Source organism: Cervus canadensis, chromosome 2, assembly GCF_019320065.1.
Source record: "Cervus canadensis isolate Bull #8, Minnesota chromosome 2, ASM1932006v1, whole genome shotgun sequence".
NCBI lineage: Eukaryota > Metazoa > Chordata > Mammalia > Artiodactyla > Cervidae > Cervus > Cervus canadensis.
The window spans coordinates 14,236,296-14,252,699 of NC_057387.1; the positions used below are offsets into that span (position 1 = coordinate 14,236,296).

A 16,404-nucleotide genomic window follows, 5' to 3' on the forward strand; every position below is an offset into this window, starting at 1 on the left:
GAGTAGGACACAACTGAGTGACTTTCATTTTCACTTTTGCTGCAAAATTACAATTCTTCTAACAAGTGGAAACCACTGTACTGTTAAAAAATGGAGAAGCTTGGATCTAAACATGGTTATTGGAATTGAAAGTAAATATTCCTCATTACTATACCATTTTTCTTCCTAGGTAGCCTCAACACTTTATTTGTGCAGCTATTTGTTGATTTTGACCTTAGTTAAGAATAACTGAATTATTAAAATTGTTTTGTAACTTTTTTGTCAATATTATCTATATTAATAGAAGTTTTTGAAACTTCACAATTTTATACATTTAGTTATAAAGTTAATCAATGAGAACTAAAAGTTGTTTTGTTGTTGCTTAGTCACTAAGTCATTCATGTCTGACTCTTTTGTAACCCTGAATAGTAGCCCGCCAGGCTCCTCTGTCCATGGGATTTCCCAGGCAAGAATACTGGAGTGGGTTGCCCTTTCCTTCTCCAGGGGATCTTCCTGACCCAGGGATTGAACCTGTGTCTCCTGCTTGGCAGGCAGATTCTTTACCACTAAGCCACCTGGGAAGCCCAAAACTGTTTTGGTAAAATTCCAAACCAGAAATTATTGAATAGAGTTGCAGTTTTCATATCAGTTTTAGCATCAGATGAAATTTGACTTTATTTTGTATGCATAATATTAGAAATCTTGAGTCACACAGGTAGTTTCAAGGGATAAACATTTGTAATAGCTTTTTAGTTTTTATTTTTAAAAACTTTGGGCCAAAAGAACAGCAAAGATAGTACAAAGAGTTTCCTTACACCCTTCATCCAACTTCTCCTAATAGTAACATCTTACATGCCCTTAGCACAATTATCAAAATTAAGAAATTACTATTTGTTACAATACTATTAACTAAACCATGGACTTTATTTGGATTTTGCAAACTTTTTTGATAGTGTACTCTTTCTGTTATAGGTTCCAATTCAGGATCCTACATATGGAGATCTGAATGTTTTTCTGAAATCTACCACCAACATATTACCTATCCTTTAAAAATTGTGTGAGAATTATAAATTTAAAAATATATCCTCAGCTATTTCATTCAAGTAACAATTTAATACGATACAGTTATCTGAAGAGTTCTGTAGCATAGCCTAGGTCACTAGTTCTCAATGTTGGCTGCACATTAGAATCACCTGAGTATAATTAAAACTCTGCTGCCCAGATTGTATCTCAGACCAGTTAAAACACAATGTCTGGTAGTGAGATTCAGACAGGTATTTCATAAGTATCACAGTTACCTAACTGATTCCAACATGCAGCTAAGAGTGAGAACCACTGCAAAGATGTCGATGGTTAAGGGAATTTCAACCCATTTAAGAACAGGTAGTCTCTGGGTATGGTTATATAACCAATTCAGCATTCAGTACATATTTCTTCAAAAAGCCATGAAATTATCAAATGTCTTATATTAATGAAGATATTATATATATAAAATGGCATTATTTTGGTTTACTATTCAAGGAATTCTGACAAAAGACAATATGTTAGTCTGCCATAACTTTTTCTCTATTGAAATTAGACTGATTTCCCAATGATCAGTAATTCTTTTTCATTCATGTATTTATTATTTTTTGGCCATGTCATGTAGCATGTGGGATCTCAGTTCCCCGACCAGGGATAGGGATTCAATCTGCAACCCCTGCATTAAGAACGTGGAATCCTAACCTCTGGGCCACTGGGGAAGTCCTAGGAATCTTTTTTCTAAACCGGCACCTTTGCCCCTGTGAAACATCTGGCAATGTCCGGGAGGGGTTTGGATGTCAGAACTTCGGAGAGAGGTGCTACTGGCTTCCAGTGAGTAGAGAGGCCAGGGTTTCTGTTAAACATTCTGCAATGCACAGGAGACAATCCCACAACAAAGAATTATCCCAGCCCCAAATTTCAGCAGTTCCAAGGTTGAGAGACAGTTTTCTAAATCTTGAGTCCTGTAGGAAAAATTTGCTTCTTGTAGATTATTCACTGCAACACTGTTTCTAATATTGCAAGCATGGAAAGAGCCTAATGCAGCAGAGAAGCGGCATATCCATACAATGGGATACTATGCAGCCGTTTAGAAACAAAACAATCCCAGAAGCTCTCTCCATATTAATGAGGAAAAAATCTCTAATATATATTAAGTGAAAAACAAAACAAAAACAAAATGCAGAACAATATATACAGCAAGTTATAATTTATGTAAAAAGGGGAAAATTATCCAATTTGTTAGCAAAAAGGTGAATATTTTGAAGGATATACAAAAATTGATAATCCTATTTGCCTTCAGGGAAAAGAAATGGTTTCTTGTGGGGGCAGGAAGAGAGACAGTAGTGTCTTTTATACTTTTTGACCTCTGAACCATGTTGCTGTCACCCAGGGAGAAAGTAAATTAAAAAAAAAAATTAAATCAACAAACGCCTAATGAATCCTTTAAGTTAACAAATAGCTTTTCTGTATGAATTATATTACTCTGTTTAGAAAAATCCTGCTGCATCCAATTGTGTTAGGTTGAGGTTAAAGATAATAAACAGTGGGGCCCCATCCCAGCAACACATCTGAATCTACCCTAGCAAGGTTTGGTAAACCCTCAGGTTTCTCACAAGGGTACTTTTCATGTAACATTCTTCACAGGAAAAATAACATTGTTTCAAGCTTGTAAAAACATCTCCCCCCTCCCCTTGACTCTGTGAGCCCAAGTTTCCTATCTGTAAATCAAGAGCAAGGACTATAGTAGTGTTTTCCAGACATTTTCCCTTCCTTTGGTAATGTAACATTTACCAAGCTAAGAGCAATTTAAAATATCAACATATAAAAAATATACAAGGGCTGTACTGGGAAAAACGGGAATAAGGAACATCTGCTTTGATGTTCACTTTCTTCCAGTACAGAGGAAAACATCTAGGGTTCACAAAACAAAACAAAACAACCTTCAGCAACCACAATAGCAACAGCTAACATTTACTAAACATTTTCTGTAGATCAGGCACTGGTCTGAGTGCTTTATGTAAATTAACTCTGTATATTTTCAAAACAATTCAATGACGTAAATATTATCTCCAACTTACAGAGTGGCAAGTATGGCAGAATAGTTAAAAACATGGACTCAAAAATAACTTCTTTTAAAAAAAAGAATCTAACTTCTAGGATTTGAAAGGGGGCTCTCCTACTTAATAGTTGTGTGACCTTAAACAAGTTACTTAAACTTTGTGTTGTCTGTTTCCTCATTTCTAAAATGGAGAAAATGGTAGTATTTACATACAGGATTCTTAAAAGGATTAAATTACTTAAAAAAAAAAATTGGTTATTACTATGACTAATTTCTACCCAAGTTTGCACAGCTACCAAGTAAAAGAGTTAGGCTTTGAACCCAGGCAGTGAGGAGTGTACACTTCTACTTTGCTAAAAGGCAATTACCTGAAACATGAGTTTAAAATCATGGTACCCAAACAAAAATTGCAGAGTTCTTCCCTTGGTAAATAGAAAATTATTTATGGACTAATAATATATATATATATATATATATATATATATATATATATACATACACACACACACATATATATATAACTAATCATATAAGAGTTTGAAGCTCTATATTTTTATAGTATTTACCATAACTTGTCAAATGTAAAGTTAACCCTGATGATGCTCCAGTAGGTTGTATCTTTAAATGTTTGAAACTCTGCCTTGGAATGTGGGGAACTCGGATTCGATCCCTGGTCAGGGAACTAAGATCCCACACATCTTCGGGTAGCCTGTGAGCTGAAACTAGAGAGCCGGTGTGCCACAACTAAGACCAGACGAAGCCAAATAAATAAATATTTTTTAAAAAGTGTACGCTGAAAAGCTTTTCCTGCTAATCTGCACTCCACCGTTCCCTGCTGCAACATCCCGGCAAGGAAGCATCATGAGATAAATGTTTAATGACTTCTATTCTAGTGGGGAAATCTGAGCTCAGCCTAGCTAAGTCTGCCGCTGTACAGACAGCATAGAGCCCAGCTGTCTATTTACAGCGTGAGGACGGATGCCAGAGGCAGAGCAGTAAGGAAACACTGGAAATCTAGGCAGTTTTGCTGAGGGCCTCTCACTGTGCTTAAGGAAAACTTTGTTAAATCTTAGCCTCTTTTAAATTAAAGTACAAAACCACCATCCAAGGCAAAGTACTCTGGAGGTAGTCGTGATTTGGCTCCCTTTCTGTGTTTCCTATTGCTGCTGTAACAAATTATCACAAACCTGGTAATAATAATAAAACAACGTAAATTTGTCATCTAGAGTTCTGTGGTTTAGAAGTCCAAAATCAAAGTGTCAGCAGGACGGTGTTCTTTCTGGGTGCTCTTGTAGAGAATCTCTTTTCTTGACTTCTCTAGGTTTTAGAGGTTGCCCTTCATCTTCAAAGTCTGCCTGCAGCAGCTGGTCAAGTCTATGTCCTACTGCATCACTCTGACACTGACTCTTTGGTCCTCCTCTTCCATCTTTCAAGAACTCTTGTAATTGCAGCAGGGTTACCAGATAATTCAGGGTAATCTCCCTATTTTCAGGTTAGCTGATTAGTATCCTTAATTTTCTTTTGCCATGTAACATAACACATTTACTGCTTCCAGGGATTACAACAAGGACATCTTTGGGGGAACCATTACTGTTTGCCATGCTTTCCTTGGTTCAAATAATTCAAGGTTCATTCATTCAATAAGGTCATTTTATTGAGCACTTAATATATTTTAGTCTCTGGTAGGCACCCAGGGCAGACATAAAAGAATTGAATACTATCTTATCTGTCTATACTTAATGGGCAATTCATGAAGTGCAGTTACCAGAAGTTAGTTAAAGGCAGAGACTATAAGTAACTCTCTTTATATACAAGCGTAGTGGAATTGTATTAGAAGTGTTTTTTCTTTGTAGCATATGCAATTATGTTGCTAAAGAGAAATTTGCTGTGAAGGCAATGTGATATAGTGAAAAAAGTCACTTTTTTTAAGAGCCAGGCAAACTAAAGTCTAAAGATAGTTATCTGACTTTTTTGAGCCTCTGGCTTCTCATCTGTAAAATGGGGATAATATGATCTATTTCAAAGTGTTGTTTACTTTAAGAATTAAACAGGAACGCAAGTTCTCCTGGCATAGTATTTCACAATTGCTAATTTTCTTTCCCTTCTAATATTTTAAGTATCTAAAATTCATTTCAATATTTCCATGACTTGCTTTACACTAAACTACCAAAGAATATAAAAGAAATGTTAGATATAGTCCCTGACAACAAATTTAAAATGCTTTTGGTAGAGCAACACACTTGCGTACATGGCACAATTAAAAAAGATCAACAGCTCCTAAACAGCTCCCTGAAAAAGTTGGGACTTAAGGTTAGGAAAAGCAAATATAGTGAGGTAACTGAGGCGAATTTCCCTTTAAAAACAAAACAAAACAAAACAAAGCAAGCAAACAAAACCAGACCCATATATTGAAATATGGTAAGGAGGAAATTTAAGAGTGTCTAACTTTAGAGCTTGAATGGCCTTTGAGATTAATCTAGTACAGTGATTTTCAAACTGTTCCCAGATCTCTAGAAGTCCACAGATGTGAAAGAAAAGGGAAACCTAAGTGGATCCCTTGCCTCATGTATTCAGCTTTGCCTACAAGGTGAAACAAAAGATTACTACAAGAGAGCTTTGGAATTGTCTGTGACTTTTAATAGTCCATATTTCTTTTGAATTCAATCAAGAAAAAGGAAATGTTCATGCAGAGTTTTGAGACACAAGTATCAGTAACTATGGAAATCTGATAGACCTAGATTTGCATTGTTTTATTAACGATTTGGAAGAATAGGACACAAACTACCAATTACATCCACAAACCTTATCAACATCACCGTGAACGATAACATAACACTGCACTTTTCCTGTACCTAGGAGTTAATTAGACTCTACACATATTATTTCATCGCACATCAACCCTGAAGGCAGATTAGGGGCTCACTAATTTCTATGCTCAATTTTTCGTTTCTTGTTGATAAAGGACTAAGAAAAATCATTTTCTGAAGGACACACAAGACACGGCAGATAAGAGTCCAGACCTGAACTTGATATATATGGTATCCTTATTCTCTAACCAGGCTGCCTAATGGGGTTGAAAACATTTCATCCATTCATCATCCATCCACGAGAAATGCGTAAAAATGCACAAAAAACATCATCGCATATAAACAGTAGGGTGAAATTCGAGAAATTTAAGCTGGGTTTAAAAAAAAAAAGAAAAAGTCGACCATTGAGTGGGTTCTTTCCTGGGTTCTAGGTCCGCAACACAGAGCCCAAAGGGAAGCCCCCTAAGGACGGTCGCCGGCCCTACTGGTCTCACTCCCTACCTCATGAAGGTTCGGAGTCCCGCTCCTTTCCCTCATGGGTACAACCCCCGTGCCGGTCCATTTCCTCACCGAGTCACAAACCAGCGCTCCCCGCCCGGCAAACGGCAGACACTGTCAAGCGCTGTCTCCACGCCGCGCGTCCCGCAGCGGAGAAGCAAGCTCGAGTCTTGAGGCAGGAAGCTGCTCAATGCGCAGCCGCCGCGGCCTCCAACCACCAGCCAGCGGAGGGGCGCTAGGCCGCCCCCGACCCGTTCTCCGCGGCCAGGGCAAGGCCAGACAAGGAAGCCGCGGCGCCGCCAGCGAGGTAAATAGCCACAGGCTTCTCTCCGTCACTCGCGGTAATTCGTGTCCTAACGGCAAGCTGTGCCCACTTCGCCTGTCGTTTTCTCCCCCGCTCCTGCAGCCGACGGGAATGGAACAGTCCCGCGGGGGGTATTGTGGGAGGCGCACGCGTGAGGGGTGGAGGGTATGTCGGGGGGGCCGGAGGAGGAGGAGGCCGCGGCGGCCGTGGCGGCGGTTGGTGGCAGTGGGGGCGGGGAAGGGGGGGAGGAGAGGAGAGGAGGTGGAGGAGGAGGCTTGGGCTCGCGCTGCTGAAGGTACGCGTGAGGGCCCGCGCCAGAGCTGGCTTGACAGGGGCCGAGGGGAAGGGGAGGACTGTGCCAGAAGGCGCCCCAGAGGGAGTGCGTACTGGCTGGCGGGCGCGCAAGGCGGCCGAAGGCGGTGGTTGGTGGGAGCAGCGAGCGACGAGCCCAGATACACTCTGGCGCGTGCGGGCGGGCGTGCGCGCTCCGCCGCCCGAGTCGGGTGAGGGGGGAGGACGAAGGGGGAAAACGCGAGGAGGGAGGAGTGGGAGGTGGGGGGGCACGAGGCGCCCTTCGCTCCCTCCCTCCCAAGGAGCTGCCGCCGCCGCCGCTCTGCCGCCGCCGCTCCCGCCGCCATTTTGGGTTCGCTTTGCGGAGGGGGAGAAGATCCCCGTCTCGGTTGCGGGACCCGCCTCCCCTCAGTTTCCCCCGCTTAGCCCCACGCCTTTCCCCTCTCCTCTCTCGCATTTCCGTCAGTCCGCTCACCCGCTGGCCGCCTCCTGACAAGCGGGAGGGATCCGCTGTGGACCAAGGGAAGCGGAGGAGCCTGGTGGCGGCCGCCCCCTCTTCCCCACTTCCCTGCACTCTCATCTCCCTCGGCCTCGGCCTCTGACACGGTGAGTAGAACCGTCTGGGGAGGCCTTTGGGCCTAAGTACTTCCTCAGCGACTCAGTCCTTGGCTTCCTGGGAGCTACTGTCATCTCCCGGACCTGGACCTCCGGGAGAGCGGTGGTAAGGATGGGGGAGGGGAGAGCAGGGAAGGGGATCCTGAGCTTACCGGGAAGTCCCTTCTGGCGGGGGTGAAGGGGTGTCCCTGACAGGCGGGCTCCTGCCTTGGGGGAGGGGGCGGGAAAGTAAGCGAGTGGAGGCGGAGTCGGCTGTGCCCCTGACAGGTTAGTTAGTGTCTTGTAGAGGAAGGATTGGAGCATCCCCCATAGTCCTGTTTGTTTCGTTTAAGGGATAAAAGTGGCAGGAGGGAAGATTTTCCGTACGGTCAGATCTGTGGTGTCTCTGACATGCTGAACTGCAGGTAGGGACGACAGATTGATCTCAGTTTCGTAAGTTTAATAAATGTTACTCGTTGCTTTGGGCATTGAAAGACATGTTTTTGGTCTAGAAGACAGATGGTCTGTTGGTGTATAGCGGCTGTGTTTGTGTGAGTATACAAGGAAGGAAAGTGTTCCGGAAGAGTTTGCTTGTATTTTTACAAGTGTAATGGAGTTCCCCTTATACCAGCTTATTTTTAAAATAAAGCTTGGGATGTTCCTTGCTGGTTGATATGTTTGTGTATTTTAGGGTTTGGGATTGCCTTAATACAAGCAAAGAGAAGTCATGGCAGTATTTTGGGAATATAGCATGTAAGTGGTGGGGTCAGGAATAGGAGAAACTTACCATAGTCAGCTATTCTTAAGAATAGTTTGTTGCTCAGAATAGAGTGAATTGTTTAGATGTGAAAGCCCAGAATATCTTTACTTGAACAATGTACTGTGAGTGTATAAAGAATGGATGGAGTTTTTGTTGACCTGACTTCGTAACAGAATATTAACACTTCGTAATAGAATAAAGCTTTTATATTGTTCAGAATGCTCTTTCAATTTGTTTGTAATCATAAATAAATCTCTGTGGAAATGGTGGGATGAGTGTTTCCTCCCATTTTACAAAATAGGAAATTGAGGCATAAAGACATCATTTTTTCAAGGTCATATTAAATTGGTGACAAACTTGGGACTATAATAGATACTTTTGACTCCTAGTTCAGTAGTATATTCATCGTACCATGACATCTCAGGAGATCTTTGTCAGGCAGATCTGAGTTTATTGGAAAGATAGGGGCATATTGAATGGTATTTGGTAGAGATCAGTTGTGCCAGACAGAACATAGGTTGTCTTTGCCAGGTTGGCCTGTGAGAGAGGGGTATTCCATGAGGATATTACTTTTTGTTTATGGAGGAAGCAGAGCGTTTCTGACACTTGAGTTTGTTTATTTGAGGGAGGGATATTTAACTGGTAACATAGAAGCAGGGTGGGGGCTGACAGCTTAACTTTAAGGGAGAAAGGATCTTTCATTCATTCAACAAATGTTTACTGAGTAACTACTCAATAAATGGTCCCTGCCTTGGGGTGAGAATAATCAAGGTGACCCTATTGAAGCAGCTCCAGTACATTTGTCTTGACAGTGGTAAATACTGAGGCAGTGATACATATTGAGTCGAGTAAGGCAGACAGGTCAGTGTGGAGTTGAAACTAGAAAACCTTCCTCAAAAGTATACTCAGTTTGGAGGGAATTTAGATCTTCCAGACGTTTTTCTGTGGAAGGATACAAGTGTATTTAAGCATCTAATAGGGTGCCCAGTTTGTGGTAGAGTGTGCTGCCTTTTGCATTTTCTTTTGGCATTTCCCAGTAAACTGTTTTTGGGATCTGGAATTGTCAGTATATGTGCCTGTGAATATTGGAACTTTTTGGCTGTGCTGAAGAAATTCTTCGAAAGACTAATTTTGTGGTAAGGATCCCCTCTCTGAACATGAGAGAATACTTGAGTTAAGGCAACTTAACTGTATTTCTCTGGAAAATAGAGTGTTTTTGATTTGCTGGATTAGTGGTTCTTAGAAGTTTTTTGGGAGACCACTTATTCTTCTGAGAATGTGATGAAGAAACCTTCACTGTAGATAATGATGGGCATGAGCACAATCATACAAATTATGCATACAGTTTTCAGAAACTTAAATTGTAATGAAGGAGAGCCAATTTATATTTAAGTCTCATTTTAAAGTCTTTTTTTAAAAATAGTTTTGTTTGGGAGTGGAGATGTTGGTATGAGTTTAAGATGAAAGATTTTTTGACAGCATGCTGACAGTAAGAACTTTAAGATCTTTTTTATTCTATTTGTTTTATTTTCTATTCTTTGTAGATTGATTTCTGCAGTGTTAAAACATGATTTTAATTAGGTGATCAGAGAATGTGATATAACACAAATGTTTCTAGATTTATTCTTTCTCATAATTATTTGTATTCTCAAACTCATTGCTTTCCAGTTTTGCATTGGGACTGAGGAGTTTTGAAGCTTATTTCTTGGAGTTTATCTTAGTTATAACAAATGTTATTGAGTTGTTTTTATGCAGGGGACACTAAGGTGAATAATATGTGGCCTTTGTCCTTGAAGCTATTCTAATTCAGTTGAAGTTATGAATTGCATGTTAGTGGGAACCTTTAAAAGGGCAAGGTGGAGGGAAGCATATTTCTAGAAATTGATATTTCATGACTTAATTGCCTAAGAGGTTTTGCTGTTATTAGGAAGTTACAAAGTCTTCACATTCTGTATGCAGCTTTGCACTTAAAAAATGTGTTTTGGTATCATTTGATGTTTTGAGATGAAGGAACTCTGGCTTGAAAAGGATGCATATGTTGGTGGCATTTCTTATCTTGTTTTGGATGTATTTCTGTAGTGGGTTTACATAAAAAGGTCTTAATGTCATTTTTGGATATGCATGTATCTAGAAAACACTCTGCTGTGATTTGAAAGACTACCCCTGAATCTAGTACTGAAAATTAAAAATGATTACTGAATTTTTTAAAGGAAAAAAAGAAACAAACTCAGGTGTTTTAATGGTACAGACTACAGGATTCAGTAAGATAATGGAAAGATCTTAAGAAAAATGATCTGATTGTCTCTATTGTCATGTCCTCTGGGTAAGAAGTCATGTAAATTTGTGAAAAGCTTATTTTTTCTAATTTTTAACTTGGGTAGTAGGTTCCTACATTAAAAAAAATAACATGTCATTTATATGTGTGTGTGTAGTGTGTCTATATCTTTGCATATGGATAACATATGTATATAGTCTCCTCTATGTATGAGATACTTCACAATTTAAAAAAACAACTATTGCAATAATTACAAAAAATACACAGGATCTTTAAGGATCAAGAATAGAGTGATTTTCATGTCCTGTTCTTGGGTTGTATTCTAAGATATGAAGCATGACTTCCCTATATCTTGCTCAGTACTGTATCTTTATAGTATTAGAGGTACCACTTGAGGTTTTATTCTAAGTCTGTCATGCCTTTATGAATAAAGACTTTGGACACATTCAGTCCTCCCTAAAATAATCTGCCTGCACATGGTGGGAAAGTTTTACCATGTGTGTAGGTGATGAGTCTCCAATAAATAATTTCATATTTTTTTTTCAGTTATGCATGTTGATTTAAGTCTCTTAAAGATAATATATTCCCTTATATTACCTTATATTGTAATCCACTGTGAGGTCTACTTTGTGCCAGCCTTTCCAGAAGCATGAGCTAGCTTAACCCTGGCTATCATAAGAGAGGGAAATGAAAGTAGTTTTTAAGCTATATTGCTAGTCTTTTTTTTTTTTCTTAGTGTCTATCTTTAAACTACTTGTAATTTATTCTTTCATTTGGAATGGTTAGATTTTCATGCTTATGATTTGTTATCTGAGTTAATAACTGTCATTTCATGTTTTAGAAACCACTTTCTTAGTGACTGTCTGATTGGGTGTGTTGATGGCAGTGTGATGTTGACACAACATAATAAATTATGGCTTTAAGCAATAATGAAATTTAGCTAATAATCTTATTGCTGTTTCAGAGTTATATTTCCTTCATTGAACTTGTAACTTTATGTTTGAAGAATATATACAATTTTAGTTTTAGCATTAATTGTTTTTATTTTCCATAGTTTTTAATCATTTACTCTCAGGCATTTGCAAGTTGATGACAAGAGTTTTTATTTTTTTTTCCATTTAATTTTGTTCCTTTTTTGAAGTGTGGAAAATTTCTAACCTAGAGAGCAATGAAGTTCTCATGTATTCAACATCCAGCTTCAAAAGTTATCCAAACTCAGTTATCACACTGTATCCGTATCAACTAGCCTTTCTTCCTCCTCCCTTCCTTTATTTTTAAACAGATCTTTCAGATATTATATCATTTGATCCATAAATACAGTGTATACATTATTTTCACTTTTAAATGGGGAATTATTTTCTCTTAGTTAGGTTTATATAATTTTTTAAATAAACTGTCTGATGATAGTTGGAATTAAACTTTTCATACTGAATATTTACAGTCTGTATTACTTGTCAGTAGGGATTCCTCTGCAACATAAGAAATGAACTGAATAGAACTTTAGTTGTTTGTATTGTAAAATGCAGTTGGTTCCTGTGTTTCCTAGAAAAGTGTATCAGCTTTTTTTTCAAACACACAGTGAGAAGTAACATCTCTTAGTTTCTTCAGTTTTTTTTAGTCATAGTGACAAGTTGCTGAAAACATTTTCTAGATCCTTTGAGTTTCTGTTATTTTCTAACTAGACCCAGTTATCACAAAGAAATCAGATGATACTGATGATGTTGAACAGGAGCTGAAACTGGTCTAAAATCAACATGCTTTTTAAAGAGAATGAAATACACCTTGTTTTGAGTTTTGAAATTCCATTTGTGGACATTTGAAAATACATGTCATTGCTTAAACTGCTAAAAATAAACCATGCTACAGAGCATGATGAATAGAAATATGATAGGAAAAGAAGGTAAATCCTATTGAGTTGTGAAGAAGAAACAGAGAATAGAGATTTGAAGTGATTGCTAGTTAAGTACAATATAGGTGTATATCCTTTTTTTCCAGAAAAGGCTGACAGATGAATGTGAATTCCATCATTAATGAAAGTTTGGTTAACTTATCTTCTAGTTCTGCAGTAAATAAATCATAAATCTTTGACTTAAACTTGTTTTACATTTTTTTCCCTATCTTTTCCACAGTTGATACCAGACCACTCCTCTCATTCAGTTTTATTTGTCCTAAGATCACAAGTGGACACTGTCTGATTATAAAGTAGCTATATCATGGCTTCTTGGTGTAAATGACACTGAGAATGTGATGGAGACATTCCTTATGATAAAAGTTTCATAAATTCAGCACTGATGAAAATGAAAGCCCTACAGTTGAAGGACGAACATGTGAAGCCTAACATAATTTAATGGAGAGAACTTAAAAGATTGTCTTTGAAAGAAAAACTGCCAGTTCTGACATTTGAGAAAATGGGGAAGTGAATTAATCATGTATAATCATTATTGAATGAACAGTTTTGTATATATATATATATGTTATATATATATTTGAGGATACAAAGATAGGGAGATAAGAATTTCAAATAAGTAGAGATTCTATGTGTACAATTGATAACTAAATAATAACACAGATTGGAAAGTTAAAGCTTAGATGCAGAAGCATATAAAGATGCAGACGCAAGAAGAAAGAAGAGGAATCACTTTGAAACTGAAATTAGTTAGAGGTTTAAGTTAATTTTATTTTTCTGTGTGTGTTTAAGGGGGAAAAAAACCCTCAAATAAATGTAGAACAAGATCAGAGTTTAATTTTTTCTGAATAGTATTTTTTCTGTTCATTCATTCATTCTTCATTCAGCCACCTAACATTTTTTCAGTACTTACTCCATTCCTATTTCTGTGATTAGGTGTTGGGAAAAAAAACTAGAAATTTTTTTTTTTTTTTTTTTGGTTTGTTTTTTCTTTGAGGAGAGTTGTGAATCTAGTAAGAGGAACATCATGTTAATAAACATATTATATGATGTAATACCTTTCTTTCTCCGAGGTAGAGAGCAGAGCGTTTTTAAGTCTGTGGGGAGAAAGGAAAGGCTAGGGATGGCTTCTGATCAGTGGGAAGAGACAGGTTTTAAAGGATAAATACGAGTTATTCAGAAGGGTATAGTGAGGGCATTCTAGGTAGAGAAAGATCATCTGCAAGGATATGAAGTGAATATAACAACAGAATGAGTTCAGGAGACTGTAATTTGAATCAGTATAGTACTTTCTACCATTCTCCTGTGATTTCCAGTGACTTCAGTACTATATAAGGTTGGCCTTTGTGCTTAGAGATCATAAAAAAAATAAAGATGAAACTATGTTCAATATACTCTACTTAGAGAAAATAGTGTATTGTTACAGTTCAAGGTAATTTTAACAAAGATTAAAATCAAGAAAATCATTCTTTTTAGTTAGATTTTTTTTTAATTGGAATATAATTGCTTTAAAATGTTCTGTTAGACAGGAACATGAATCAGCCATATGTATACATATATCCCTTCCCTCTTGAACCTCCCTCCCCACCCCTCTGGGACATCAGAGAACATGAAGCTGAGTTCCCTGTGTTAAAAGGCAGCTTCCCGCTAGCTATCTGCTTTACACATGGTAGTGGATATGTTAATACTACTGTCTCAATTCGTCACCCCTTCTTTCACCCTCTGTGTCCACAATTCTCTTCTCTATGTCTGCACCTCTATTCTTGCCCTGTCAATAGGTTCTTCAGTACCATTTTTCTAGATTCTGTATGTATATATTAATATACAATATTATATATTGTATGTAACTATATATATGTATATTGTATATGTATTGTAATATATATGTATATTGGTTTTTCTCTTTTGGACTTAGAAAATTTTTACTAGAATACACCCCATTCCTCCAGCATGTTAGTTAATCAAGTCTTGTCTATAACAGGTATCCAGCCAAATAAAATAATAATTGCTTTTCATAATAATGAACAAATCTGCCAGTCTCCACACTGGTATATTTCTCCTTCATTTGTTGAAAATTTCAAATAGTGATTAAGATTGTGGACTCTTAAAATCAGATTGAGGGATTTCCCTGTGGTCCAGTGGTTCAGACTGTGTGCTTCCACTGAAGGTGACATGGGTTGGATCCCTGGTCAGGGAACTAAGATGCTGCAGCTGGGCAGTGCTAACAAAAAACTTATTTGTAACTTTTCACAAAATAATTATGGTCTTTGGTTTCCTTGACTGTAAAATGATAATTGTTGTTTAGTCACTAAGTCGTGTCTGATTCTTTTTTGACCCCATGGACAGTAGCCCCCCAGGCTCCTCTGTCCAAGGGAGTTCCCAGGCAGAATACTGGAGCGGTATTTCCTTCACCAAGGGATCTTCCCAGTCCAGGGATTGAACCCACGTCTCCTGCATTGCACTTAGATTCTTGACCCCTGAGCCACCAGGGAACCTCAAAATGGTAATAATACTTCTGCTAAAGGTTGTTGGAGGATTGTATGAGATAATAAGTGTAAATGCTTAGCGTAATTTGTGTCATGTAGCAGGTACAAAATACACATTTGCTGTTAATTTCTCTTCTTCATTTCCTGAAAAGAGAAATTTTTTGAGGAAAACAAATGACTTTCTTTATGCATATTTTCTATAGGAGGTAAGAATATGAAAAATACATTTGTGAAAGTGTATATAAACACCTTATTTACATACATACATATTTTTTCCTAATTCTTGGTTTATCTTATTTTCCTCAAATGTGAACTCTACTTTTGTATTAATTTCAGGCTAGGCTTTTGCATTTGGCTTTATTTACTTGGCTGCCTTATATCTTAGTTGTGGCATGCAAAATGTTCAATCTTCATTGTGGCATGGAGGATCTTTAGTTGTGGCATGCGGGATCTTTTTTTTTTAGTTGCGGCATGCAGAATCTTTAGTTGCGGCATGTGGGATCTATTAATAGTTCCCTGACAAGGGATGGAACCCAGGCTCCCTGCGTTGGGAGCATGGAGTCTTAACCACTGGACCACCAGGAAAGTCTCCTGCTTGGCTTCATCTTAGCTTCTTGAAGGATTTGTTTCTAAAGTGAATAAGAATATATATTATTGTGTGAATATTTTGGGGTGGAGAACCTTAAGTCTTTGTACAGTGTTGGCTTTAGTTATGATAGTTCTCTTTTTAAAGCTGATCAGTATTTCCTTTTATTTTTTAGGAGCCCTTTGTAGTCTTCTAAAGCAGAACCCATCTGTTTTATTAAATCACCTCATTTGATTGAGAAAAAAGACCAACATATAGTCATTGAGTGATATTATGTGCCAGGCACTAGGATTCAGTGACAAACAAGGTTCTTGGGCATTTTTCTTTTCATTTTCTAGGACATAATCTTTCAGTATTGATGTAACATATTGCTATCATCATATTACATGTGGTTCAAGCAAAACTTGTTCTTAAGATATAATAGAGATCTCTGAAGAAATGTCTTGGGATATGCTATTTTATGCCAGAGCAAATCAATTCTAGGAAAAAAGCTCTTAACTCTTGAGGAATCTATATTGTCTCCTATGTTTTATACAGGGAGTCTGTTGGGCAGTTAGTCAACTCCTCTGCTCAGAGTCAAATAAAAAACAGCTTTTTGCTTCCTGTGCCTTCCAACAGAAGGCATTCAACAAGTATTGATTGTATATATTTGGCCTTCTGTATCCGTGGGTTCTGCATCTGCAGTTTTAACCAATCACAGATCAGCAACATTTGGGGGGAAAGAAATTCCAGAAAGTTCCAAAAAGCAAACATGAATTCACCTCATGCCATCAGCTATTTATATAGTGATTATATTGTAGTATTTATAGCTGTTTACATAGCATTCACAATGTATT

General features: G+C 38.1%; 2 protein-coding genes across 9 annotated transcripts in view; one reads left to right on the forward strand and one right to left on the reverse strand.

Annotated features, from left to right (window-relative positions):
* Positions 1-7,555, reverse strand: part of DAP3 (death associated protein 3) — a 35,875-nt gene extending 28,320 nt beyond the window's left edge. Inside the window, exon 1 of one of the 3 annotated variants that reach the window (XM_043454449.1) lies at positions 7,437-7,555. Coding sequence is in view for 1 of the 3 variants with exons in the window: in XM_043454442.1 (XP_043310377.1) it covers positions 6,370-6,374 (5 nt within the window). In the remaining 2 variants the exon portion in view is untranslated. Of the gene's footprint in view, positions 1-6,369; positions 6,649-7,436 lie in introns of those variants that run through there. The other 2 variants (XM_043454456.1, XM_043454442.1) reach the window with 2 other exon arrangements.
* ASH1L (ASH1 like histone lysine methyltransferase) overlaps positions 6,869-16,404 on the forward strand; it is a 201,023-nt gene continuing 191,487 nt past the window's right edge. For 2 of the 6 annotated variants that reach the window (XM_043454356.1, XM_043454378.1), the window contains exon 1: positions 7,436-7,567. The gene's annotated coding sequence lies outside the window, so the exon portion shown is untranslated. Of the gene's footprint in view, positions 6,966-7,430; positions 7,568-7,908; positions 7,981-16,404 lie in introns of those variants that run through there. The other 4 variants (XM_043454369.1, XM_043454370.1, XM_043454361.1 and 1 more) reach the window with 4 other exon arrangements.